Raw genomic sequence first — 25,775 nt, 5'->3', positions numbered from 1 at the left:
CCATTCTTGGTTAATTCTAATATGCAGTCAAGTTCTAGAGACACTAGTCTATATTTTAAGTTCCACGAGGGACAGAAGGCCTCCTGGGCCCTCATGTCAGCATATACATCACTGTAGTCTGGGGCAAGGTATTCAGTGAGAAGTTAACTGTTGTGTCCCCAACTCGTAGGGAACTTAATCCTAGGGAAAAAAGAAGTGAAGTCGCTCAGTCGTGACCGACTCTTTGCGACCCCATGGACTGTAGCCTACCAGGCTTCTCTGTTCGTGGGATTTTCCAGGCAAGAATACTGGAGTGGGTTGCCATTTCCTTCTCCAGGAGATCTTCCCAACCCAGGGATTGAACCTGGGTCTCTCGCATTGTAGGTAGACGCTTTACCATCTTGAGCCACCAGGGAAGTACTTAGGTAAAAGGAAGACATAATTAAATTGCTTTAAAGGACATTGTGATCCAAAGGAATGGGAAAGGGTTTCTTCTACCTGGTGGAGGGAGAAAATGAAGTAGGTCTCGTTGCAAAAATGACTCTGCTAATGAATTATAAGTAAGGTATATATTTTTTCCAGAAATGCATTTGTAGCAGTAGATGTTTCTGCCAGGCAAGTGAACTCACGTCTGTAATTCACAATAGGATTAACCTGGGATTATAGAAAATCTAATTAAGTGAACCACATTATCTGAGACCCACAAAAGACACTTAACGTTGCCTTTGAAAGTCCTGCCTGTCTGAGCGTTGGGTATATGCTTCAGAAAATGCTCCACGCACGTCTATACAAGGCACTTGACTAGTTTGCTGTATCCCATTACTTTTCTTTTATGCTTAACTTTTTTTCAAAAAAATCCCCTTCCTTTTGATAAATGACATTAATGCACTTGAAAAGAAAGAAGTGGGTTTCAGAGATTGGATTAGTTGGAACCACAATGCAATCATTATGAGGCTATTGTTGGTGTCTGCTTTCTGAGAACAAGGAGGGGGACCCTCTATGGGGTATATAAAGATACAAAAAAATAATAATAATAAAAAGCCATTTAAAAACATGGCAGAGTTTAGTCTACTCTTAGCATGATAGCATAGTTTGAGGAGGTTCATTGGAAAGAGACTTCCAGAACAGCCCACCCACACTGGGATAAAAAAAAAATTGTGCCTCTGATAATTGGAAGCAGCTTGAGTCTGTGCTTTCCTCACTCCGGTTTGGTGGCTGATTAAGCTGGACGGATGCACATGGACTGAGGTGGATTGGGGTCACAGGCTGGCCTTCTCAGAATTCTAAAGGCTCTTGGAGGTGCTGATTGGAGGCACTTTCTCTCCTCGCCTTAGTAATTATTTCAGAAAAACCACATCAGGCCCTTGTCAGTTATTAAGGCCACCTTGGGATAATTCCTCCTCTTATTGTTTGTGCTTAAGAAACAGACTTTGTGGACAGTGGCTCTCTGCAGGATGTCACAGTCGAGTGAGAATATGTAGATTGTTTTTCCTCTTCCAGTTCTCCACAGATCATCTTTAAAGAGCTCCCAGGTCCTTATTTCTGACTGTCTGTTCCCTTATGGAACCTGGACTGGCTGTTTCCATAGAAATCTTTTGAAAAGGAGGGTTGCTTTTAAGCTGGGTTTTGTGAGGAAAGGGCACGGTAGATGCTATAAGAATTTCCTCTCACTGTTGATACTTGTTCCTCCCCCTGCATTTTCCCTCTGTACAGTGAGGGCTTTTAGGTTTTGTTCATGTTGTCTCCTATTTTGCAAGTTACTTCTCACTTCTGTATCTCAGTTTCCCATTTGTCTGTGGAATAAGGACTAATAGTGGAAAGTCTACCTAGGGTTTCCCCCAGTTCTGAGATTCTAGGATTGATTAAGGCAACAAGGTGTCCAAACTTGAAACAGAAATGCTAACATTGACAGTACCTACTTTCAGAAGTGCTTGGAAACCGAACTTAGACTCAGCTCGCCACTTGAGCATCAATCCACTGGCTTTACAAGCTTAATATGTTTAAAACCAAACTCATGCTTGTTATCCCCAAACCAGTCTGTTCTTCTGTTGAGGCTAGGAGCAGCACCGCTGTCTTCTCTCTCTGCTCAGACAGCAATCTCATCCTTTATCCTCAACCTGTCCAGGTCCCAGAGCCCTTCACACCTGCATGGTTTCTAGAAAGTCCCCTTTGCCTCCATGTGGGCCTTATTTTCTAGTTCAGAACCATACTACCTCTCACCTGAACTCCTGCAATGACTCCAGGAGTCTCCCTGGACTCATGTAGTAGCGTCAGTGCACTCAGCAGTCCTGTTGTAAGTATTATTGTGTTTACATCCTTTTAATGGACAGCCTCCTGGAGCCCTTTGTAAGGCTTGTACTGTATGGCATGCTGCTGTATGTATATTACATGTCACATTCATGCATCCAGGGCTTACAGTCCATATTTATGTATTCTTGTTCAAGGGACAAAACTCCTAATTTATCCTCTTTATCACTTTCTGTGTGCCAGGCAGTGTGTCAAGTACTACACAGAGCTCTCTCTGGGAACCATCTCATTTCATTTTAGATCTCCCCTGTTAAGAACTGTTCTCGTGTTTTTCACATTTTCAGTAAGGCAGCATGGAAACTCACAGAGGCTGAGTCACACAGCTAGTGAGTAGAAACTCTTGAGCTGTAATCCTCTAACCCCATCAGACTCCTGAGCCCACGCTCTCAACCATTTTGTTAGAAATGCCATTTCTCACGCTGGTTTATCCTGCATACCTCTGACAGCTCGGGCTCCAGCAATCTCCTGACCAGAGTTTTTAATGATGCCCACTGTCCCTCAGGTGAAGTCCGGATCCCTGATGCTGGGTTTCCAGGCCTGTCACATTATCAGGGCTCTGCATTGCCGGCACCATTCACATTCTATCTGATGTAAGTGGGGCCTCCTGGACTTGTGTGTGGAGCAGTCCTGCCAGCACAGTGGGATCCAGACCTTCTAAACCTTCTAAAGAGATCTTCACCTCTCTCCACCCCAGGAAAGTTGCTCTGTCACAGCCCAGCACAGACTCACAGCCTCCTGTAGATGTGGAAGACCCTTCATAGGCTGTTACCAGTCTTCTAGTTTATAGCAGGGGAAACTTAGTCCCAAATGAAAAGTGTCTTTTCTAAGGTTACACAACTGTTCAGTGGCAGAACCTTTCCTACAACAAAACTGTCTTGACTTTTATTCTAGAGCTCTCCCTATTGCTCAGAGGGTTAAGTGTCTGCCTGCAATGCGGGAGACCTGGGTTCAATCCCTGGGTCGGAAAGATCCGCAGAGAAGGAAATGGCAACCTGCTCAGGTACTCTTTGCCTGGAAAATCCCATGGACAGAGAAGCCTGGTAGGCTACAGTCCACAGGGTCGCAAAAGAGTCGGACACAACTGAACGACTTCACTTTCTCCCTATTGCTCAATATGCCTTGGGAATTCAGAAAGAGAAAAAAAAAAAAAGGCATTTTGTACATCTGAACAAATGATCTCCAGAGCTATGTTACTTCACCCTCTACCAGAGGAAGAACCACCTAACTTTTCCTCTGGATTATTATAGTTTACTAGGTTTGCTGTTTGATGATAAAAAAGCACCCACGGTGGCTCATGTACAAGGGGCTTAATGTTACCTATGCATGGGGAGGCAGTGCAAAGAACCTCACAGAAATTCCAAAACGGACTATCATTAAGGCTGGGCCCCATGGAGACAGCAGCCGGAGGGCAGTCCTTGATTGCCAAAATCTTCAGAGACCAGGAAGGGCCATGCATTCTGCCATTTACATGGCTGAGGGACAGAGGCCATGCTTGTTTCTGTTTGGTTTCTCATACCTTGTTCATACCTTGATTTTACCAAAATACTGGCCATCAGATATCACTTTGTTGCTATTCCATCGCCTATATGCCTCTTGACCTTTCTGTTTCAGCTCCCTTCATTGTTTAGACACTAGATCGTGTCTGACTCTTTGCAACCCCATGGACTCTAGCTCACCAGGCTCCTCTGTCCATGGGATTTCAGCTCCCTTACTAACTGGCAAATGGTTCTGTTTCCTTTCATTCAAGTTCCCCAGTGAATCTAACTCACCCAGGTTATCATGTTGACCAGGTTACACAGTTTGAAACAATCTGTGGTTGGTTTATGGTCTGGTTGTGTCACTGGACTACATGTGGTTCAATCAGCCATGGCTCAGGGTGAAGGCGGAAATTCCAGATGTGGGAGATTGTTAATATACATATTTATTAACACTTGGAAGAGGCAGGAGTAGGCAAGTTCCAAAAGGCAGGAGGGATATGTTACAGATTCATCTGCAGAGAGTGGCCACTGATGCCTCTGTGTTCTGATACCCAGTCCTGTCTGCACGTGTCATGGCATACCATTATCTATCTGCTCAGACAACTGTCTCACCATCATTTGAGTCTACAGATCAGAGACGCATTGCAGCTTTGTTTCTCCAGAGACCAACTCAGGTGTGACACGGAGAAAAGTTACTGCTGATTGAAGGAACCAGCAAATAAAGAAAACTTTATATATAGATTTTCACAGCTCTGAGACAAAGAGGGATTTACACATAGGCCTTTGATACCACCAATGACATTACATTATGTTGAGCATCTGTTTATCATTACCATTTTTGCCCTGATCTTCCCTCTGATACTTTCACTCATGCAAAAGAAAAATGGAAAATAAGATCTCTGTCTTTCCACACATTAGTATGGGGTGTTTATTCATAGCCCAAGATGGCACTGGTGACAATGTTATTTCCTGTATGGGTCGATGTATTTCGTTCATCTTAATGATTAACATTTAAAAATATTACAGTGAGGAAAAGACTATCTTAAGGATTGAGTAGAGCAAAAAGAATAAGTTCTTCACAGCACACATTGCATTTAGTCATCTTATCATTTGGAGATGATTTAATTACTTGAAAAGATAAATAAATAATCAGCGAGGGATTCTGTGTGTTTGAGGTCTGGGGACTTAAGCTGGATTTCTGTGATAATCTGTGGCCTAAGAATATAAAAGCTTATTGTACATGCTTAAAATAAATGAAATTCACCTCTAACAAAAATTCTTTTCAATGTCAAATACTATATGGAGTTTAGATCATCCTTGGAAATGGATCCTGCCCCTTCATGTGTTGAAGATCTTAGTGTTTGGGAGCCAGGTAAAGCCAAAGCATGGGTTTTGCCATCATATAAATTTGAATGTGAAGTGCAGCCTTGCCAGTGTTTCAGGGTGTACCCTTGAGTAATTTATTTAATTGCCTAGAGCCTTGGTTTCCTTGTAGATAATATCATGGGTGATATTTACATATAGTTGTAGTGGAAATACAATTAAATGCTGTACACCAAGCCCTGAGTATACTGCCCTGCAGTACAGAAAAAGCAAGTACCTCATGGAGGATAATTCCAGCTCTCATTACCTAATTTTATATCTCCCACAAGTGATGAGCGATTTGGACCTGGGCCTTCCCAACACCAGGCAGGGACTGATCTTTTCACTTTCAAAGCTGACACTCCTGTGGTTCTCTATCTCTAGAAGCAGAGAATCACATTTACATTGGAGTGGTTTTAAACATTCCACTTGCCCTTATAGAACATCATGGTCATTGATAAGGGGCCCCATTTGCTTCCTATTTTAACATTTGAATTTGGTACTGGAGAGTAGAGTAACATACACAATGCCTATTTTTGCATCTCTGCTGTGTATTTTGCACCTGAGCAGAAGTGATTACTACTACAAGCTTATGCTTTGCTCCAAGTGTAGAAATGGGGGAAGAAATGTGATTCAGTAGTTCCTGTACTACTTCCTGTCCCTATTCTCTGTGATTTCCACAGACATGGCATAATTCCTGTGATTTGATTTGAAACTAGAGACCAGCTCAGTGCTGAGTGATGAGATCTGAACTGGGAATAAAATATGCTTGAATTAATTTGCATAATGGAAGCCGATTGGTTACAAAGCTGTGTTTGTTGCAGTGGGGACCAGAGCCCCTGAGCTCCTGACAGGAGGACAGAGCACTTGCAGAATAAGGTTTTGAGCTCTGGTGGGCTCAGTAATATTCTTAATGTAATGATAACCTGCCTTTAACTGTAAATTAACTCCCTGGAAATGAAAAGAACAGGTCAGCCGTCTGATCTTTCCAGCTCCGTGGGGGAGGAGAACGCTAAAAAACCAAAGCCGCTTGCTTTGTGCTAAGCACTTTCGTCTTTCTTTCTCTACCCGATAACAATTTCCAGCAGGAGTCCAAATATACTTAAACACCCGTCTATGTCATTTTCTTTTACGGAGACAAAAGCAAGCACAGCGAGAGAGTTTTATGCTCAAGGCGCGGTAGCTCATGACGGGCTATCTGCTCTCAAGATAGAGGGGCGAGCCTTCCACTTAGAGCTGGTGGTTTTGCAAATCCATTTTCCTGTCGTGTTATTACTTCTGTGACTTTCAACAACATTTATTTTTCCTTCCAAGCAATATGCTTCTATCATAAAGTCTTCCTATATGTTTTAGTAGAACTTCAATGCTTAGACATTTCTGGCATACTGCTAGAAAGTGCTTAAATAGAAGGACTGTTCAAGAACTGCCTTGGGGGGGGGGGGGTCTTTATTAAAACCAATTAGAACATTGATATATTTCCCTAGTTGTTGCCAATGTCAAGGTCTTCTTAGGAGGGCTGTCCCCTGTTTATATGCATGATTCCTGCAAACTCTGTACCACTGCATATATCAACCAGATCTCTAGATTTTAGAAGCATTTCTAAATAATACTAATAATAATCTTTCTGAACACATCTTTTTAACCTATACATTTGAAAATTCTGAAACTGTGTTTAAAAATAAGAAGTCTTTTTTTATATAAAAAATAAATAAATAAACCAGAGTTTAAAAAAAAATAAAAATAAAATTTAGTGTAAAAAAAAATAAAAAAAAATAAGAAGTCAAAGATTTACTTTTGTGTAGTGGTGCTGTTCAAGGATCTGGTTATACTATTCAAGGACTTGTTATAACCTGTATACTGGTTAACTGGTTATACTGTTAACTGGCCAACTGTTTATATAACCTGGTTATATTGGTATATACTGGTACCACAGAATCAGATAACAGATATAATTACCTCCTATTCATCTTCACTTTGATCACTGCTATAAAATGTTTTATCTTCCTCTTTCTGGTTTGGTTTTAACATTTTAGTTACCATATTACCCCTTACCACCAAAACTTAAATTGTTTTCATCGTGAGACTGTTGTCTTATGATATGTGTATATATGTGGCCTCCTGTCTTCTCTTAGAGAGGTAATATCACGTGCATTGTGGGGGATAACAATGCAGGTCTTGGAACTAACCATCCAGTATTCATGTCTCAGCTCCTCCACTTGCTGTCTCTGTAACTATGAGCAACTTACTTCATGTTGGTATGCCTCAGACTACCTATCTGTAAAATGGGGATTACAATAATACTGCAGTGTAGAGTTATTATGAACATTTATGACTCAACTCATTGAAAGCACTTGGAAGAATGATAGCCAAACAACGAAAGAGGTGAAAGTGAAAGTGTTAGTCACTCAGTCATGGCCAACTCTTTGTGACCCCGTGGACTGTAGCCCTCCAAGCTCCTCTGTCCATGGGATTCTCCAGGCAGGAATACTGGAGTGGGTTGCCATTCCCTTCTCCAGGGAATCTTCCCAACCCAGGGATCGAATCCAGGTCTCCTGCTTTGCAGGCAGATTCTTTACCATCTGTGCCACCAGGGAAGCCCAGGCAAACAATAAGACTGGGCAAATGTTAACTGTTATTACCATTTTCATCATAATCATATTATGAGCATAAACCTAGTTCTCCTATTGGTTCACTGCATCTGGGTTTCTATTTCTGTCCCAGTGTCCGTATCATTCCCTTATGAACCTCAGAAGCCAACAAGTGGTGACAGCTGGTATTGCTCGCTGGTTAAAGACAGACTCCAGAGCCAACCGTCATGGGCTCAGACTCAGTGCTATGATTTATCAGAAGCATAGCTTTGCATAAATTGCTTAATCTACCCAGATCTTAGTTTCCATCCTTTAAAATAAGAATATTCACAGTCCCCCATTCATAAGTTTGTTATAGAAATTAATAGATGAGTTACTATTTATAAAGATTTTAGAGCAATGGCTAGAAAAAGATTTTGCTCAGTAAATTTTCATTCCAAAATTGAATTAAAAAACAATGTCTTAAAAATTCATCTTAACATACCTGAGATTTACCATTAAAATAACTTTATATAATACACACAGTCATATAAGCACTTATAAATAATGGTTTCAAGGAACTTTTTGTTTTGTTTTGTTTTGTTTTTTTAATTTTATTTTATTTTTAAACTTTACATAATTGTATTAGTTTTGCCAAATATCAAAATGAATCCGCCACAGGTATACATGTGTTCCCCATCTTGAACCCTCCTCCCTCCTCCCTCTCCATACCATCCCTCTGGGTCTTCCCAGTACACCAGCCCCAAGCATCTAGTATCGTGCATCGAACCTGGACTGGCAACTCGTTTCATACATGATATTTTATATGTTCAAACCCTGTGTACGAGACAGCAAAAGAGACACTGATGTATAGAACAGTCTTATGGACTCTGTGGGAGAGGGAGAGGGTGGGAAGATTTGGGAGAATGGCATTGAAACATGTAAGGAACTACTTTTAAAAGCAAGTTGATCTTGCTATTCTTTCCAACAGAAGAAAATAGAAAATTTCACCTTTTTAACGAAGGGTGAAATTTATCGTTTATTGGTCACATGAAAACTTAAATTTGTTAGTATCAATCTAGAAATTTTTTATAAAGAAAAAAAAATGTTGTCATCTCGTTTCAACACATTTAGTTTCAGAAATAATTGTGCTTTACAGCAAAATGGCAGCCAGAAGAAAGAGGTGCAGAAATACCAACTTTAATTAAACCCTTTCTTTCAAATACTCTTCACAGTATATGCAAGAATAATTTATCACTGTGTGAATGAACACTTAATGCTTGGTGTGGTGTGAAATGGGCAGAGATCTTGTTGCACCATATGCTTTTACTTTTCTGTTTCTTCCTCTTGAGATTCTATGGAGGCATTACCAAGTTTGTACTTGAAGTATGGGGTTCAAATCATATATTTAGCTTTTACTGGTGTCCTGCTCAGGCACTGGCCACCCAGTTGTGAATAAGATATCATCGCAACCATTAAGAAGCAACCAGTCTAGTAAGGAGATGGTGTTATAAATCAGAAATGCCTCCAAAATCTTTCACCCAAATGAGAATGTGAACCTGGAAACCACCTGTAGAAAATGTCACCCAGTGGCTTCCCTTTACAGAGAAGGAGGCACAGCTGCCACTCTCGGAGCTGAGGCTTGCCCCACCGCGAGCTGAGTGGAAGATTCTGAATCATATCTTTGGCTTTCTGACTTAAATGCAGGCATCTTCCTATGACTTCACATTACCTCACTATAGGATTTAACTCCTCCTGCTCCCTTCCATGCAGTCAGTTTGCCTTACAAGAAGCAGCATTTGATGTAGTATTGATACTCCCAAGTCTCGGGAGAAGCTGTTAAGTGACCACACTGTCTCCTGAATCTTTCTCTCTTTTCTACACAGCCTGTAACATATCCTGGAGTCTGTCTACAACAAATACTGAAGTCCTTATTCCTTGAAAAGGGACTTACATAATACATCACAAAATAGTATTCAGGGCAGTGATGGATACTTGGAATTACTGTACATGTGTGACCTCTCCAGATACCATTTTGCCATATTACATACAAAGCATCAGAAAGGCTTGGGTTAGTGAAATGAAAGAGCCTCAGAAGAAAAGGAGTTGTTCACCAGCAAAGTAGAATTCTACCAGTTCCCTTATTTCTGAGACTTCTAAGGACAGATGGCTCTGGTATCTCCATGTAACTGTTATTCCTCAATTCCTCTCTTAGAGAAAGCACTTCACCCCTGTCTTCAGGGCATCTCCACCTGCAGATCAGAGCACTTCCTTCTGCTGAGTGAGGCCCACAGACTTGGACTGTAGAGCTCTGGAAAGAGAGGAGGAGACCCAGTGTGTGCCCAGTTCTCTCTCTGTCTTTAGCCCCACACATGTGCACCAGTTCTCGTCATCCCCGTTGTTCAGATTAGACCTCGAAGCTTCAGAGTGCCTGGCCAATGTGCGCAAGGCCACCCAGCTGAAATATACAATGATATTTCAGTTCAGGCCAACCCGACCTCCAAATCTAGATATATTCCACTCTGCCAAGATGCATCCTGTCTCCTTTCTGTTCATCTCTCTCCCCATCCAACCACTTTGTCCAAATCAGATAGCAAAGAATTAGGTGATGGTTTTTATTCATACAACATTCAAGAATCTTACCAATTTCACTGGTACAGCTACTATGGAGAACAGTATGGAAGTTCCTTAAAAACAAAAAATAAGACTACCTGCAATCCTATTCCTGGACCTTTATCTGGAGAAAACCATCACTGAAAAGATACCTGCACCCAGTGTTCATTGTAGCACTGTTTACAATACCCAAGACATGGAAGCAGCCTAAAGAAACGTCCAGAGACAGAGAAATAAAGAAGATGTGGCATATAAATGGAATACTACTTGGCCATTAAAAAGAATAAAATAAAGCCCTTTGCCGCAACATGGTTGGGCCTAGAGATTATCATACCGAGTGAAGTAAACCAGACAGAGAAAGACAAACATCATGATACTGCTTATATGTGGAATCTAAAATAAATGATACAAATGAATTTATTTACCGTACAGAAATACACCCACAGACACAGAAAACAAATTTATAGTTTCTTCCCCTTATAGGGGAAATGGAGTTCCCTTAAAGGAGAAATGGAGTGAGGGAGATAAATTAGGAGTTTGGGATTAACATAGGCACACTACTATATATAAAATAGATAACTAACAAGGACTACTGTATAGCACAGGGGACTATATTCAGTTTTATAATAGCTTATAAGGGAAAATAATATGAAAAAGAACATTAATATGTGTGCACACACAGCTACATATAACTGAATTGCTTTGTGATACACCTGAAATGGACACAATTGTAAATCAACTATACCTCTCAATTAAAAAAAAAAAAAAAAGAAGAAGCTCACCAATTTCATTTAGACCCATGGGGGTTGAAATGTAGTTGCAGCCTCCATGCCTAGCAACTTTCTGAGAGCCCCTCAGGTTACAGGTAAGGGTGGTAGTGAGGACCATCTGGTTCTGGGAACTCGGGATCCAACTTGTGTCTGAGAGGTGTTCCAAGAGGAGATGATGATTGTTCAGAAGAAGGTGTGGGATCCTAAGACAGGAGAATGAGGACTGGAAGTTCCTTGGGGAAGAATAAGTTTCTGGCACCAGAAAGACAGTCCCATAAAGAAGCCGAGAAACCTGAGGCAGGAGTTAAAGATCAGAGAGAAGAACCTGAGTGCTGGAGAGAGGACTAGAGTGACTAGGTGAGAAACCACAGAGGCATGGAAACGTGTGGGTGGCTCATCCTTACTGTCCATGAGCAGCAGAGTCATGGCCGAGTGCCAGGAACATGATCTTTGGACCAGTTGGTGGTGAATGCTGTTTTATTTTGTTTTTGCTTGTTGAAGGGAGCCTACAGAGTATGCTTAGAAAGACTGTCAGGTTAAGGTAGGATTTTCATCTTCTTGGGTGGACATTTGACCAGACAAAAGCAAATTGTGCTTATTGAATTGACACTATATTGACCTAACAATGCAAATTTGACCCATTATTTCAATGACAAATGTTTTAGTGGCCATCACTGACCATCTCAGGGTCTACCCTGGCCTCTCATATCTTAGGAGTCATTGCTGGCTTCCTCCTTCCGTAATACCATCCAGTAAGCTGAACGGTCTTGGGAAGTACTGTGCTTGTGAACAGCTCTGTGCTTTGGGGCATGCCGTTCCTTCTACCTGGACATCCCATCCATCCCACTCTTATCACAGTAACTCATCTGACAGTCGAGCCCTTCCATCCCATCCTTCTGGACATCTTCCTTAACAGTCCCCACTCTCTGCCATCTCCATTCTCAATCCCCATCAACTACGTGTTCCTCTGTGGAATGCCCATAGTGCCCTAGGCCTCCCTACTACAAAAACACAGCCAAGAACGATCATTATCATTAATATAATGAAAAGAAAGAAAGTGAAGTTGCTCAGTCATGTCTGAGACTCTGCGACCCCATGGACTGTCAGCCCACCAGGCTCCTCCGTCCATGGGATTTTCCAGGCAAGAATACTAGAGTGGGTTGCCATTTCCTTCTCCAGGGGATCTTCCCAACCCAGGGTTTGAACCCAGGTCTCCCACATTGTAGGCAGACGCTTTACCATCTGAGCCACCAGGGGAAGTCCCACGATCATTAATATAATAATAACAGATAAATATGAAGTGCTGACCACATACCAGGTCTTGGCTAAGAGACTTAGGGCTATGACTCAGATCTGTACCTTCCACTGAGTAGGATTCCCTGGCCCATTTCATAAATGAGCACGCTGGGCTCAGTGTTGGCTTACCCTAAACCCAGAGCTAAGTAACTGGTAAAACTGACTCTCAGACTTGGGCAGCTGGACTCCACAGTACACACGTTTTATCCTCATATAGACTTTGAGGGGTTTCTTCCTGTACGTTTATCTTATTCTGCGTGGTGAACTGGCTAGAGCCTGGAGACTATTTCTCACTGGCATCTGCCTCCTCAGTACCCTGCGCAAAGCCCTCACAGGGTCCAGCGTGGGTCAGTGTTTACAGAATAGAATGGAAGTGGGGATGGAACCTGTGACTTATCTGACCTTTCCTGCTCCCTGCAGAAGCCGACCGGGGACGTGGGCAGCCCTGACGTGATGTGCTCGGCGAGGAGAGACCTTCCAGCCCAAGCGAGGTCTGCGTGACGCGTCTGGGGAGGCCGCCATCCGCCAGGCAGCCGCACGGTCAGCGGACGGGGTGACAGCCGCATTCTCCTGTGCCTACCACGTAACCAAAAATGAAGGAGAACTACTGTTTACAAGCCGCCCTGGTGTGCCTGGGCATGCTGTGCCACAGCCAGGCCTTCACCACGGACCGGAGGAGCCACCTGCGACCCTCGTTCCACGGGCACCACGAGAAGGGCAAGGAGGGCCAGGTGCTGCAGCGCTCCAAGAGGGGTTGGGTCTGGAACCAGTTCTTCGTGATAGAGGAATACACGGGACCCGACCCTGTGCTCGTGGGCAGGGTAAGGCTGCTCTATCTGCATGCTCACTTCTCACTCCCCACCCTCTCCGGACAGGGGTCCTGGCAAAACAAAAATCTAGGAGGGAAGGTAGCAATGGTCTGATCATCACTAAAATCCACCAAATCCTATTCATTCATCCTTCCAGCCTTTTATTTTTTTTTTAAATTCCTAGACATCCATGTTAAGAACACTTCTGTTTCCACTTGATATTATACCCTAAAAACTATGTTTTTAATGGCTACCCAGTAGTCTCTTGAATAGAAATGATGATTATTTATTTAACCATTCTCCAACTGGGGGCATTTCCCCCACGACGTCCAAACCCCAGCTAGGATGCCTTCCTTTGTGTTCTTATAATGCTCTGTACTATTTTCATCATGGCTTTTTTCCTGTAGTACACACGTCTGTGTATCCCTCTGTCTCCTTCACTGGACCCTGAGCTACTTTCATCAGGAGCTGGTTCAGTTTTGTATCCCCAGGTTCTGACACCAAAGCCCACTTTTGGGGACACCTCTGTGAATATTTGACAAGATGAATGGATGCGTCATGGGAATGGGTGGGATTCTATCCAGTTGGGCTCAGGGATGGAAAAACCCATTTCAGAAGGCTTGAGAGTCCTAGTACTACTGAGAAATCCTGCATTCTCTGAGTATCCCCTCCAAAAGTGCAAGGGTAGAAAGAGTCCAAAATATGTTTGAGGGTGTGTTCCCTGGTGGTCTAGGGGTTAGGATTTGGCACCTTCACTGAGGAGCCCCTGATGGGGGATTTGGTTCAGATAGGGGACCTGAGATCCTGCAAGGCATGCAGCCAAATTTCAAAACCAAAAATAAAAACAAACAAAATAACAAAATATGTTTGAAAAACTGACTGCCAGCTATCACTTGTGGTAAAATATACAGCCATCTTTCAGATACATAACACATAAGAGCAGAAAGCCTGCTATGTGAAGGTAAGAAGGAGGCAAATGGTAGACTGCAGTAGAATAGTCCCTGGCCCCAAAGAGTTCAGGGGCTAGTGGAAAAAGAGACACTTATCTAAGCAATTAAAAAAAAAAACACTAAGATAAGGAGTAGAATAATAAAGAAATTCACTAAAAGTGATTATGAATTTACGTGGCAAAGTTTAGGAAGCATGAAGGGAAGCTTCATGGAGATGATGGTAATAACTTGTGACCTGAAAGATGAGCAGGAGTTATCTAGTGAAGGGGGAGAGGGACAAGAGCAGATTTGAGGGGTTCTCATTTCTGAGCCTCATAGATTCCAACGAAGTTATCTTAGTTGCTGCTTAACATGGGACTACCATTCCATATTTATGGAATTGACATCTTTGGAGGAGGTTCATATTAGTGTCCTGATAATATTGTTAAGGGTTGGAAAAGGGTCTTTCTGAAGAGATGTACCAGAGCAGTTTCATCATTTATACCCAAAATGGAAAGATCACACCCAAAGTAGAAGTATCCTTGAGAAATGGAGCACAGGGAAATGATTGGCACATAGAATTCCTTCCATCAAGGAGATAGTCTCTGTGCCCAGAGAGGAAGAAGAGACTTGAGCCACAGCAGGAGCTGTGTGGCTTGAACAATGTGGAGAGTGTCTGTGAATTGTTCTGAGAAAATAGAACTTCGGCCACAGGGACTTTCTCCATAGGGAGCAGGGTATGTGTTAGGGTGGGGAGGGCTAAAGACACAGGACCTAGAGGGCATCTCTGTGGAGCAAGCAAATGTTGTATCTACTAAAAGGCAGCGGCAGATACAAGAGGGGAAAATCTAGGCATGTGAGAATGAGCCAGATGTCAGATTGGATGGGGAAAGAAAGAAAAAGAAAGAAAGTGGTTAGAGCCTATGGAACTTCCCTTTGAGACAGTGCTGATCTCTAGGTCTCCATGAATAGGAGGATTAGACTAGATGACTTGTTCCCTAAAAACCTTGATTTGGTGTCATTTGAAATTGAGTGATTTAGGATGTTCTGATGGAGAAGGCCATGGCACCCCACTCCAGTACTCTTGCCTGGAAAATCCCATGAATGGAGGAGCCTGGTAGGTTGCAGTCCATGGGATCGCGAAGAGTCAGACACAACTGAGCAACTTCCCTTTCACTTTTCACTTTCATGCATTAGAGAAGGAAATGGCAACCCACTCCAGTGTTATTGCCTGGAGAATCTCAGGGACGGGGGAGCCTGGTGGGCTGCCGTCTATGGGGTCGCACAGAGTCGGACATGACTGAAGCGACTTAGCAGCAGCAGCAGCAGGATGTTCTGAAAATGTGGAATTTGGCAAACTATGGACTTTTAGATCTGCAGGGAGCAGAGTCTGCATCATGCTGTGCTCTGCTGAGGGGATGGCCTCAGTCTTGGGAGTTAGGAATTGGCCGTTTCTGCCTCAGCAACTGATCCCTTGATAGAACTGAATGGGTTTCCAAACTGCTTTTTGTGTCCAAACTAATAAATGTCATTGTTAGTTGTGTGGTTAGTTGTTGTTGGAGAGGGAAAAAGGGAATTTATATCCAACTTTGAACTCTGAAAACAAGATAAAAAATATAAATGAGCACTATATTTAAATGTTTCAGTTACTTGGTTGATCATGAAATTTAATTCCCAAGAGTCTTCCCAAATTCATATGTAATATATAAAGGTCCCTAGAAACATTCCTTGTCTAGACTCCCATTAAAGGAAGTGTTGCATTGACTTCCTTGTTCCACATTCCACAGTCATGGCTGAGCTCCTGACTTTTGCCAAGTCTGAGGCAGAGAAAACAAACAAATATAAACAATTATGGGGGGTTAGGAGGACAGCCAGAAGACTGTCTGCCCCTACTGTGGAAACTTGTATGAAGATTGGGGCAATTTGAGTCATCCTTTGGAGCTTCCGTATATTCAGATAACTTTGTATGTTACAAACTTACATTCTTACATTCATAAGAAATGTTTAGCCATAATTTCATGACAACACATAGCTTGTCATGAATAACAAGCTCTGAAGGAAAGTATTTTTTTTTTCCCCTAAGAAGCACTATAGACTAAAATCAAAATGTAATTTGTACCTACAGGTATCCCTCTGAGCTGAAATAATTGGTGTTTCACTGAGGCAATGCAAATCCATTAGATATTTTGGGGAAAATTGAAACAATGCAAAAAAATTTAAAAAGCAATGTATTCTATCCTGCTTTTGATTCTGGGCAAGCTTTCTAGGTCTTGGTTTCATGATAATAATAATAATTAAAATCACATTAATAATAATATTAAAATGGCACTATAATAAACATTAAGATAATAATTTTAAGTAATAAGTAGTATTATCATTATTACTTCCCTGAGAATAAAGCTTTTTAGTTTACACTAGGTTTTCTTAGGTAGTAGGTAGAACCAAGGGCTTTTTATCCACCTGCCTATTCTTGAAGCCTGTGAGAACAGTGAAAGTAATGCTTATCTTTTCCCATAAAGGGTAAAATGAGGGCAGAAGAACTCAGATTAAGATGATAGCTGCAGAAATTTAGGTTGGACAACGAAGTACAATAAAGACTTTATTGCTATGGGAAAGTTGGATGTGGTCTTTAGGGGAGTTCCATGTTACAAAACACAGCAGAGTAAGGCAGAAGGCACAAGTGGGTGGTCAGGTGACCCGGATGACTTCCTGGCCCTGCCAAGTGTGTATTTAGGCGAGTCCCATCATTTTGCTGGGCTTTGTCAAAGGAGGGGAAAATCTCAAGGAACTAGTCTTTCTCTAGTCTAAGAAGCTGCACGTCTATCCGCCCTCTCCACGCACTCCATGCTTATGAGGAGAATGGGGGAGGTCCTCCAGGCAGAGTCCATCCCCAGAGCCTCATACTTTCTGTGCCACACAGCAGGTCATCCAGAAATCCTGATCAGTGAATTGTTTGCGGTAACAAAAGCCTGGTGTCCTTTGGAACCTTAGTGTCCTTTGGAAGAAGACTGAAATAATAACCTCTATACAATGGATGACATCAATACATATATACCAGTTTGGAAGGGTCCTCTGAATTCACTGTGGTAGGAAAACAGAGTTGAGAATGGTGTGTGCACTGTGCACTTCATTGTGTAAAAATAAACCGGAACACATGTGTCTGTATAGATAGTCTGGCATACGCATAGAATATGTCTTGGAGGACTCATGAGACGCTGATGACAAGAGCTGTCTTTTACAGGGGAAATGAAGGCGTGGCAATCAGAACTTACAGGATTTACTTCTTGCTCAAATGTGTGTCTTTTACTTTCTATAATATGCATATATTTCATTCAAAATAGCTCTACTAATGTGTGTTATATGTGTTTCATATGTGTGCATATGTAATAGGAAAGGGAGACGGAAAGCATGAATCTTAAAATTCAAATCTTCTGGACTCTGGCTTCACTGCTCCCCATATGTGCCCTTAGCCAAGACATCTTCTCTAAGATTACATTTCTTCATTTGTAAATGGGTTGAGAGTGTCTCCCTCTCAGTGTGTGTGTATGTCTGTGTGTAAACAGTGTATTCTAGCAAACAGCATGTGAGTGTGTCTCTACCTCCCTAGAGCATCCGTCATGGAATTACAAGTCTCCATTTCTCTTTTCCTAGCTTCACTCCGATATTGACTCTGGTGATGGGAACATTAAATACATTCTCTCAGGTGAAGGAGCCGGAACCATTTTTGTGATTGATGACAAATCAGGGAACATTCATGCCACCAAGACATTGGACCGAGAGGAGAGAGCCCAGTACACGCTGATGGCTCAGGCGGTGGACAGGGACACCAACCGGCCCCTGGAGCCACCGTCGGAATTCATTGTCAAGGTCCAGGACATTAATGACAACCCTCCTGAGTTCTTACATGAGACCTATCACGCCAACGTGCCCGAGAGGTCCAACGTGGGTACGTAAGGGAGGGGGAGGATGGACCTGCTCCACCTGCAGGCATGGTGTCTCTGCAGGTGGGTGGGCTGGTGCCCATTCTCCCAAGTCGGGATGTAGAATTTATGCTGTAGCTTCTATGTTCAAAATAACAAACAAAAAACATTTCATGTATATGGTTGAAGTTTCAAATATTTTAAATTGCCCTGAGGTTTTAAACTGTAACCTTACAAAATATAAGGAGGCATAGAAGAATAGGAAAAATGTGATCCAACCCAGGCCATCCTGGCCCTGGTGCTTGTTAACCTTTTGACTTGGAATCAGTTCCATCTGTTCTCTTAGCCTGAGTTTCTCCTCTGTAAAATGGGACTAAAAGTTTCTACTCATGTAGGATTATAAATATACATCTGGTCACTAGTGCATGTTGGTGTTCAATAAGTAATAGCAGCAGTGTTTGTCGCATGTCAGCACAGTGCTCATTAATGATTTACATGCCCTGTTGCATTTAATCTTTGCAGTGACTCATCCAGCAGCAAATGGGAAACCAAAGCTAGAAACAAGTTAATTATAATTTATTCAAGGTCATCTGAGCTATTAAGTGGATCCAGGATATACACCTCACCATGACACCGTGTCACCATCTGTTAGAATAATTCAGAGCGGCTGTGTCTTTCATCATGCATACAGACACCTAACATTGTTCGTGGACAATTCTCCTGGCAATAATTCTTGTTTGACTTTATAGAATGCAGGTTGTTGTGCTTGCTTTTTAGAAGCATGCCTCATATTAAGAAGGGTTTGCTTTTCAGACAGTGACCAGGGCTGTTCTGATCAGGGAGTAAGTATGGTTATGAAATCAGAGATTTAAAGTTCTGATGAGGTTAAGGATCATCAGGGCCAAACTGCCCGTTTTACAGATGAGAAAACCAAGCGCTGAGACTGAGAATCAGTTTGCCCAAGAAAGTTAGATACAGAAGTAACTCTAAAACCCTACCCCTCGGGACTTCCCTGGTGGTCCAGTGGTTAAGAATCTGCCTTGCAATGCAGGGGATGTGGGTTCAATCACTGGTCAGGGAACTCATATCCCACATGCCTTGGAGAAACTAAACCTATGAGCCGCAACCAGAGAGTCTGCACACCGCAACGATAGATCCTGCATGAAGCACCTAAGACTGGGGGCAGCCAAATAAAGATTTTAAAAACTACTCCTACTTTGCATATAGAGCTTGTGGTGCAAAAAAAAAAACAAACAAAAAAAGCCCTCTTCTCCTCCAACTAACGTGAAACCCTTCTCATACTTTATAAAAACTCACCTGGGCCTATTCTATCTTTTCTTTGCCTTGCCCAATTCTTTAGTTTCTCAGTAGTCACCTGGGGACTTTTAATGAGAAGCAGCAGACATCAAAGAAATCATTAAATAGAGGACAACAGTGTCAGCAGCTGAGCCAGGGGGAAAGGCCAGTCATCAAAAAGGATGCTCCAGGGGAATTTTCATTGACCCCATGTCTTGGGGCAGCTTAGTGCTTAAGGATTAATAGCAGACTTTGCATCGTGGCCTATGAGAGCTGTCTGCTGTCAGACAGTACTGGATTGGAATCATGGCTGTACCTCTGACCAACCAGGTCAACCCAGACAACAGCTTACATCTTTCTCAGTTTTCATTTTGTCATCTATAACATGAGGATAATGTAAACTCTGATGAGGGTTAAATAAACATAGATGTAAAATACAAAGAGTTGTATTGAACTTAGTGGATTTCTTGAAGCAAATTAAGCATAAAAAATAATACTTTCACAAGCTCTACCATGAAAGTAGAAAATAGAGCTTATTAATGCCATTACAAATGTCCATGATTTAGAATAGTACCTAGTTTTGTGGGAAGAATCCTCCCCCAAAAGTTGTTTGTACGAAAAAATGAATTACAGAATCTTTTTAAAAAGTAAAATTTGTTCTTACCCTGTGTGAAAATCACCAGCAAACTTGTAGATCAGAGGACTGACAGGGGCTGTTTAAATGGGCTGCCTTGCCTCTCACGTGGAACCTGGCTCCTCTGTTGAAACTGTCACGGAAAGAACTTGGGCTTGGTTGTTTGCTGGGTAGAGGTTAGAATCCTGACTCTGACAGTGACCCACTTTGCAAAACAGCCTGCAGAACTTCCTACCTGTCACACTCAGTAACTCACAAGCGCAATGAACGTAAAAAGCACCTAGCAGAGGGGCGGAATACTTGGAACATGCCCCGAACAGTGCTTGGCACAGAGGGATTCTATAATTACCAGCTCTCTCCCTTGACCATCTCCCCTGCCCCATTCTGAACCGTTAAGGAACAAAGGTTTTTCCTATGAAAAACAGAATCCCCTCTTCTTTCAATTCCCTGGTTTCTTTCCACTGTGGCTCGCAATTGCTGGCCTTAGATCTCACCAGATGTCTACTGGTGATTTCTGTTGTGTGACTACCAGACCCATTGCAGGTGGGAAGATGCAATTTTCATGCCAGTAGGGAACAACATTCTGTACGATATTTATGACCATAAATTAATTAAAATGTAGTATTAGCAGCCATTTTATTACATGCAAAGCAACAATAAAATGATGTATTTATTGCTCTGCTACAGATGGAAGACTGCACTCTGTCCTTTCATGAAAAGCAATTCATCATTAATTATCCTTTATTATACTCTTTGGGAAGATTTTTATTTAATTATTTGATATACTGAACATTCCAGTTGCATGGGCCTTAGAATGTTTTTGCAATAATGTTCACATTATTATTTTAACTACTAAGCATAGCAGGATGCACTATGAATACAGAAAGTTCATTTTTAAACTATGGGGATTAAAAAGGGAGGGAGGAGGAAGGGAAATTATTTTTATATCTCAGTCTGGAAAATCAAAGCATATTGGGGCTCTCGTTCATTTTTAATCTTAAGACAAAATTTGTAAACTAGCATGTAATTTGAAAAGCGGAGGGATTGTCTCTAATGAATATTTCACTTTTAAGGAACGTCAGTGATCCAGGTGACAGCTTCAGACGCAGATGACCCCACCTATGGAAACAGTGCCAAGTTAGTGTACAGCATCCTGGAAGGACAACCCTACTTTTCAGTAGAAGCACAGACAGGTACCATGGAATGGCGTTGTGATTTGTGACACATTGTGAATAAGGAGTCCAGGCCTGCTGGCTGAAACCTTTTTGAGTCTCAGTTTTCTAAAATATAAAATGGGCCACCTAACAAGACTATTGTGCAGCGTAGACGCTGCGCATTGCCTGGCCTGTAGTTAGCATTCAATGAACTATGCTTGTGAGTGCTTTTGTTTGTATTGTGCCATGTCACATACTGCACATGGCCTGGCCTATAGTTAGCACCCAATGAACTATACTTGTGACTGCTTTTGTTTGTATTGCGCCATGTCACAGCAATAAATATAATCCTAGACTGCAACTTTCCTCTTGATATCAGTTCTTAAAACTCAACTTCAACTAAAAAATGTATCTTCAAATATGTTTTATCATAAAATTCAACTGTGGATCCAAATTAAGAGACCATAGGACTTGAGGACTGGTAAAAACTGACAGCTCTCACAGCTTGAAGACCGCTGTGCAGGGTTGGGGATGGTGGGGGTGGGAAATGATGAGGCTCAGGTACCACATCCCCACCTCCTCTGCTGAGCTTCGAGGTTCCCAACAGGCATTAACATCCAAAAAGGAGGTTCTGCAAATCCTTACAGAAAACAAATAGCAAACAAAAAGAGTGAACGAATATGCCAGCCAAAACCTACACCAAATATTTCACTCCATGTGTACCAAATTTGATTCTAGGATCCTTTTATTAGAATAAACACTAAAATCCTGTGAAACTGTCAGTCCAGAGCATTATACCTCAAACTCCCTTCTTTTTTCCACAATATACCCCCATATGTTTGCAAGATATTTACAAAAAATCCACTTATATTAATACAGTTGAAATTTATCAAATACATGTATATATGTGTGTGTGTGTATAATATTATATTGCATAGCCTGCCAATCAGATATTTTGCCTGCTTACTGAATATAATTTCCACTTACCTATGTGATCATTTATTTGTAGACACTATGCTTTGGATCACAATTCAGGGGGCTACTTGCTATGATTTCATCAAAGGCATTTACCAATTAATTTTGCCAAGGATAAATGTGGAATTGCATCTAAGTTTTTGAGATACTAAAATTGCTGGAGGGACTCTAGTTGCAATATTCGTTATCTCAGGGACTCATGTTAGGAAGGACCAATTTGAACCTACCAAATTATTTAACAGACAAGAAAAACGAGGCTCAGCGAGTTGAAGAATATTGCTGAAAAAAATACAAACATCGGGGTCAGAAAAGGATAAGGGCTTAAACCTTCCACAACACTCTCTTAGATTTCCAGTGTAAATGTTGCTACATCTACAGACAGAAAAAGCTTGCACGTGTTCCCAAAAGATTTTAAGGGAACATGGTTTCCACACGAGTAATGCACTAATATCCAGAGATCATGTAGAATTTAATTATTAATGTATCCTTGTCAGTGATAGGTGATAGTAAACAACTAGAGTTGACATAAGCATTGTGTATATTTCTAACCCATTTGTTATACACTTAAAAAGCTAATATTAACATTTTAGTGTATTGCCATTTACTTTTAACTTAAAATAGACCAGAGTAATGTTTCTAAGAATTATATGCAGGCATTGATAGTCAAAGGATTCTGCTGACAGTCCAGAAGCATGGGTTTATGCTATGGATGCTCATGTAGTGGGTCCTCAAATGTATCAGTCTTTAGCATCTTTAATTGTTATACCTGAGAAGGATGAGATTATAATTTGCATTTATAGTACAACATATAAAACATAAAATTTTAATGCTACATTAATAATGATGGCAATTTGCTGGAAAATATGTCTATGTGATGCTCCAAGTATGGCTACTTTTGATGATAAATATGTTGGAGTGACTCTTCTGTGCAGACAGCTGCTGTTTTATTCATCTCTGCTACCCCGTGCCTAGATCTTTCTTGTTACAATGTAATTAATGAAGATCTGTGGTGTTCCCTGCTCACCTGTCCAGGTATCATCAGAACCGCCCTTCCCAACATGGATAGGGAAGCCAAGGAGGAGTACCATGTGGTGATCCAGGCCAAGGACATGGGTGGACACATGGGTGGACTCTCAGGGACAACCAAAGTGACGATCACACTGACCGACGTCAATGACAACCCACCAAAGTTTCCGCAAAGTAAGTCAGTGGGCTTGGGTTTCACTTTCCAATGGTGCCACAGCCAACTCTCTTCTCTGACCCATCCCTGCTATACTCAACTTTCCAGAAGGAATCTAGAGTAATGGAGGCTCTTTATAACATTCTTGATAAAAAACAAAACAAAACACAGAAGACAACAGTAATAACAACAGAAATCTTAAGTGGAAGAGAGGTAGTGGGAGAAAGTGGGAGAAAGGCATAGAATGTTTCACAACCCTGGAAAGAGAAAAATCCATTTTGCTAGGCACTCATAATGTGATGTAGTAATTAATTAACCTTTCTGTCTCAGTGTTCTCATTTCTAACCTGAATATGTAATCGTAGCTGGATCAGTTATCTATTGCTACCTAACAAACTACTTCAGATCTTGTGCTTTAAAACAATAATAATTGTTTATTTTGTCATGAGTCTGAAATTTGGGCAAAACCTGAAAGAGGCAGCTTGTTTCTGTTTCACAGCATCAGTTGGCAGAGTTGGACTGAGGCTGGAAGATCCACTTCCAAGCTGGTTCAGTCACGAGGCTGACAAGTTAATGTCAGCTGTCCTTCCCGTCCATGTCAGCCTCTCCAAGGAGTGGCTTGGATGGGTTCTGAAAGTGAGAAGAGCCCCAAGGACACCAAGTAGAAACCGTATTGCCGGTTGTAACCAAGCTTCAGAAATCACATAGTATCATTTCCACTGTAGTCATAAGACTGCCCAAATTTAAGTGGAGTTCTTACAGACCCCACCTTTCAAGGGAAGGACTGTTAAAGCCTCTTTGAAAGAGAAGCATGTGGGTTGGGATATACTGTTTGGACTATTTTTACAAAATAAAATCTTCCACAAGACTCAGTTAATAGGCTATTGGGACTCCCCTGGTGGTCCAGTGATTAAGAATTTGTCTTGCAGTGCAGGAGACACAGGTTCAATCCCTGGTCAGGGCATTAGGATCCTACATGCTCTGGGGAAACTGGGCCCACATGCTGCGACTACTGAGCCCGAGCCACAGCTAGAGAGTCCATGTGCCGAGATCCTGCGTGCTGCAGCTAAGACCCAGCACAGCAAAATAGCCAAATAAATATTAAAAAAAAAAACATTTAAATTAGTAGGATATTGTTAGAACTAAATGAGCTACTGTAGAATCTTACAATGATGCCTGGCATAAGCTGTCAACAGGTTAGCCATTGTTATAATCTAGGTGATTATGGTCCTACAAAATTAATAGGATTGCAGCAGGAAATAAAAGAAAAAATAATTTGAAAGGTCATTATTAATAATCATAATTACAACTACAACCTTTCAATGAATAGTTACTACTATTGCAAATCTCTATGAGAGCCTCTATTTCACAGATAAAACTGGGTTCCATGGAAGGTGCTGTAAGTTGCCTGAAGAATTACAGCATAGCCAGATTTTGAACACAAATCTGGTTATGTGTATAGTGCAGGTATAGACAGAGGTACAGTATAACCATAATGATGCTGGTGCTGATAGATCATGGGGAGTTCACCATGAAAGCTTCTTTATTAGATTAGCTGGTAGAGCCTATGAGTTTATTGCCAGAGAGATGGCACTTTTTACAAATGAGGAAACAGGGAAGGCCACCAAGTATGGTCCCAGAAAGGACCATGGTCACTCAAAGGAATTCAAAGACAACAATCTCTGGAAGGGAGACATTAAGGTGGAGGATTACAGGGTGACAGCCAATTCTCATTACGTCCCCAAAGAGATGAAGATTACTTTGCTTGGTCAGGCACAAGATTCAGCATCCCCAATAAGCTTAAGCCTCATAGAGCACTCTAAGAAGCTGCATGCTCCATTATCCACACTCTGAAACTGTCTGGTATGCTGGATGGAAAGGACCATGCGGGGCTATTAGCAGGCGGTGATCAATGTCCTTGCTCACCTACCGGCATAGAGTGAAGGTACATCACTACTGTGAAGATAACCAGTTTTATAGCTGTGGACTTGAATGAGATTTAGAGAAAATTACCTGAGAGGAAGTTTTTCTAAACCTTTATGTAAATTGGTAATTATCTACAGAGACTCCCATCTCCTACATGTCCTTTATCATGGAGGACATGGTGTGTTTAAGTTGAATATGGGTCTGAACGGAAAGCAGTCACAGCCAAACAATAGAGATAAATATACACAGAGTATTAAAATTAATAAAATCCACATAAGGAGAAACTAAAGCTTAAATTGCTTAAGTAGCTTGTCCCAAACTACTAGGTTTGGCAGTGACAGAGGCAGAGATAGCCAACCCTTGCTTCTCTACGTTGTTTCACAGAGAATATTTTTTTAATTCTGATGATACAATTGAGATGATCTCAAGTCTTATTTCTTTAATGAAACCTTTCAGTGACTTCCTACACGTTTTTAAAGAAACTCGGACATCTTTTCCGGCTCCTGCAGTGCCCTTTGCGCAGTTAGGCCCAAGCCCATTTACGCTTATTTCCTACCTGCAGTCACACCTGTGGTCTTACT

At 41.7% G+C, this 25,775-nt stretch overlaps 1 protein-coding gene and 1 long non-coding RNA gene across 3 annotated transcripts in view; one reads left to right on the top strand and one right to left on the bottom strand.

Annotated features, from left to right (window-relative positions):
* LOC112580247 overlaps positions 1 to 20,094 on the bottom strand; it is a 43,123-nt gene extending 23,029 nt beyond the window's left edge. For both annotated transcript variants that reach the window (XR_003104554.3, XR_006546279.2), the window contains exon 1: positions 19,991 to 20,094. This is a non-coding gene — a long non-coding RNA (uncharacterized LOC112580247). The remainder of the gene's footprint in view (positions 1 to 19,990) is intronic.
* Positions 1 to 25,775, top strand: part of CDH11 (cadherin 11) — a 156,666-nt gene that overhangs the window by 92,536 nt on the left and 38,355 nt on the right. The window contains exons 3-6 of the mRNA XM_025268780.3: positions 12,793 to 13,193; positions 17,762 to 18,056; positions 21,034 to 21,153; positions 23,122 to 23,289. Coding sequence (XP_025124565.1) covers positions 12,966 to 13,193; positions 17,762 to 18,056; positions 21,034 to 21,153; positions 23,122 to 23,289 — 811 coding nt within the window. The 5' untranslated portion in view covers positions 12,793 to 12,965. The remainder of the gene's footprint in view (positions 1 to 12,792; positions 13,194 to 17,761; positions 18,057 to 21,033; positions 21,154 to 23,121; positions 23,290 to 25,775) is intronic.

This window comes from Bubalus bubalis, chromosome 18, assembly GCF_019923935.1.
Source record: "Bubalus bubalis isolate 160015118507 breed Murrah chromosome 18, NDDB_SH_1, whole genome shotgun sequence".
In the NCBI taxonomy this organism is placed as follows: Eukaryota; Metazoa; Chordata; class Mammalia; order Artiodactyla; family Bovidae; genus Bubalus; species Bubalus bubalis.
This window is presented reverse-complemented; position numbering and strand designations above follow the sequence as displayed.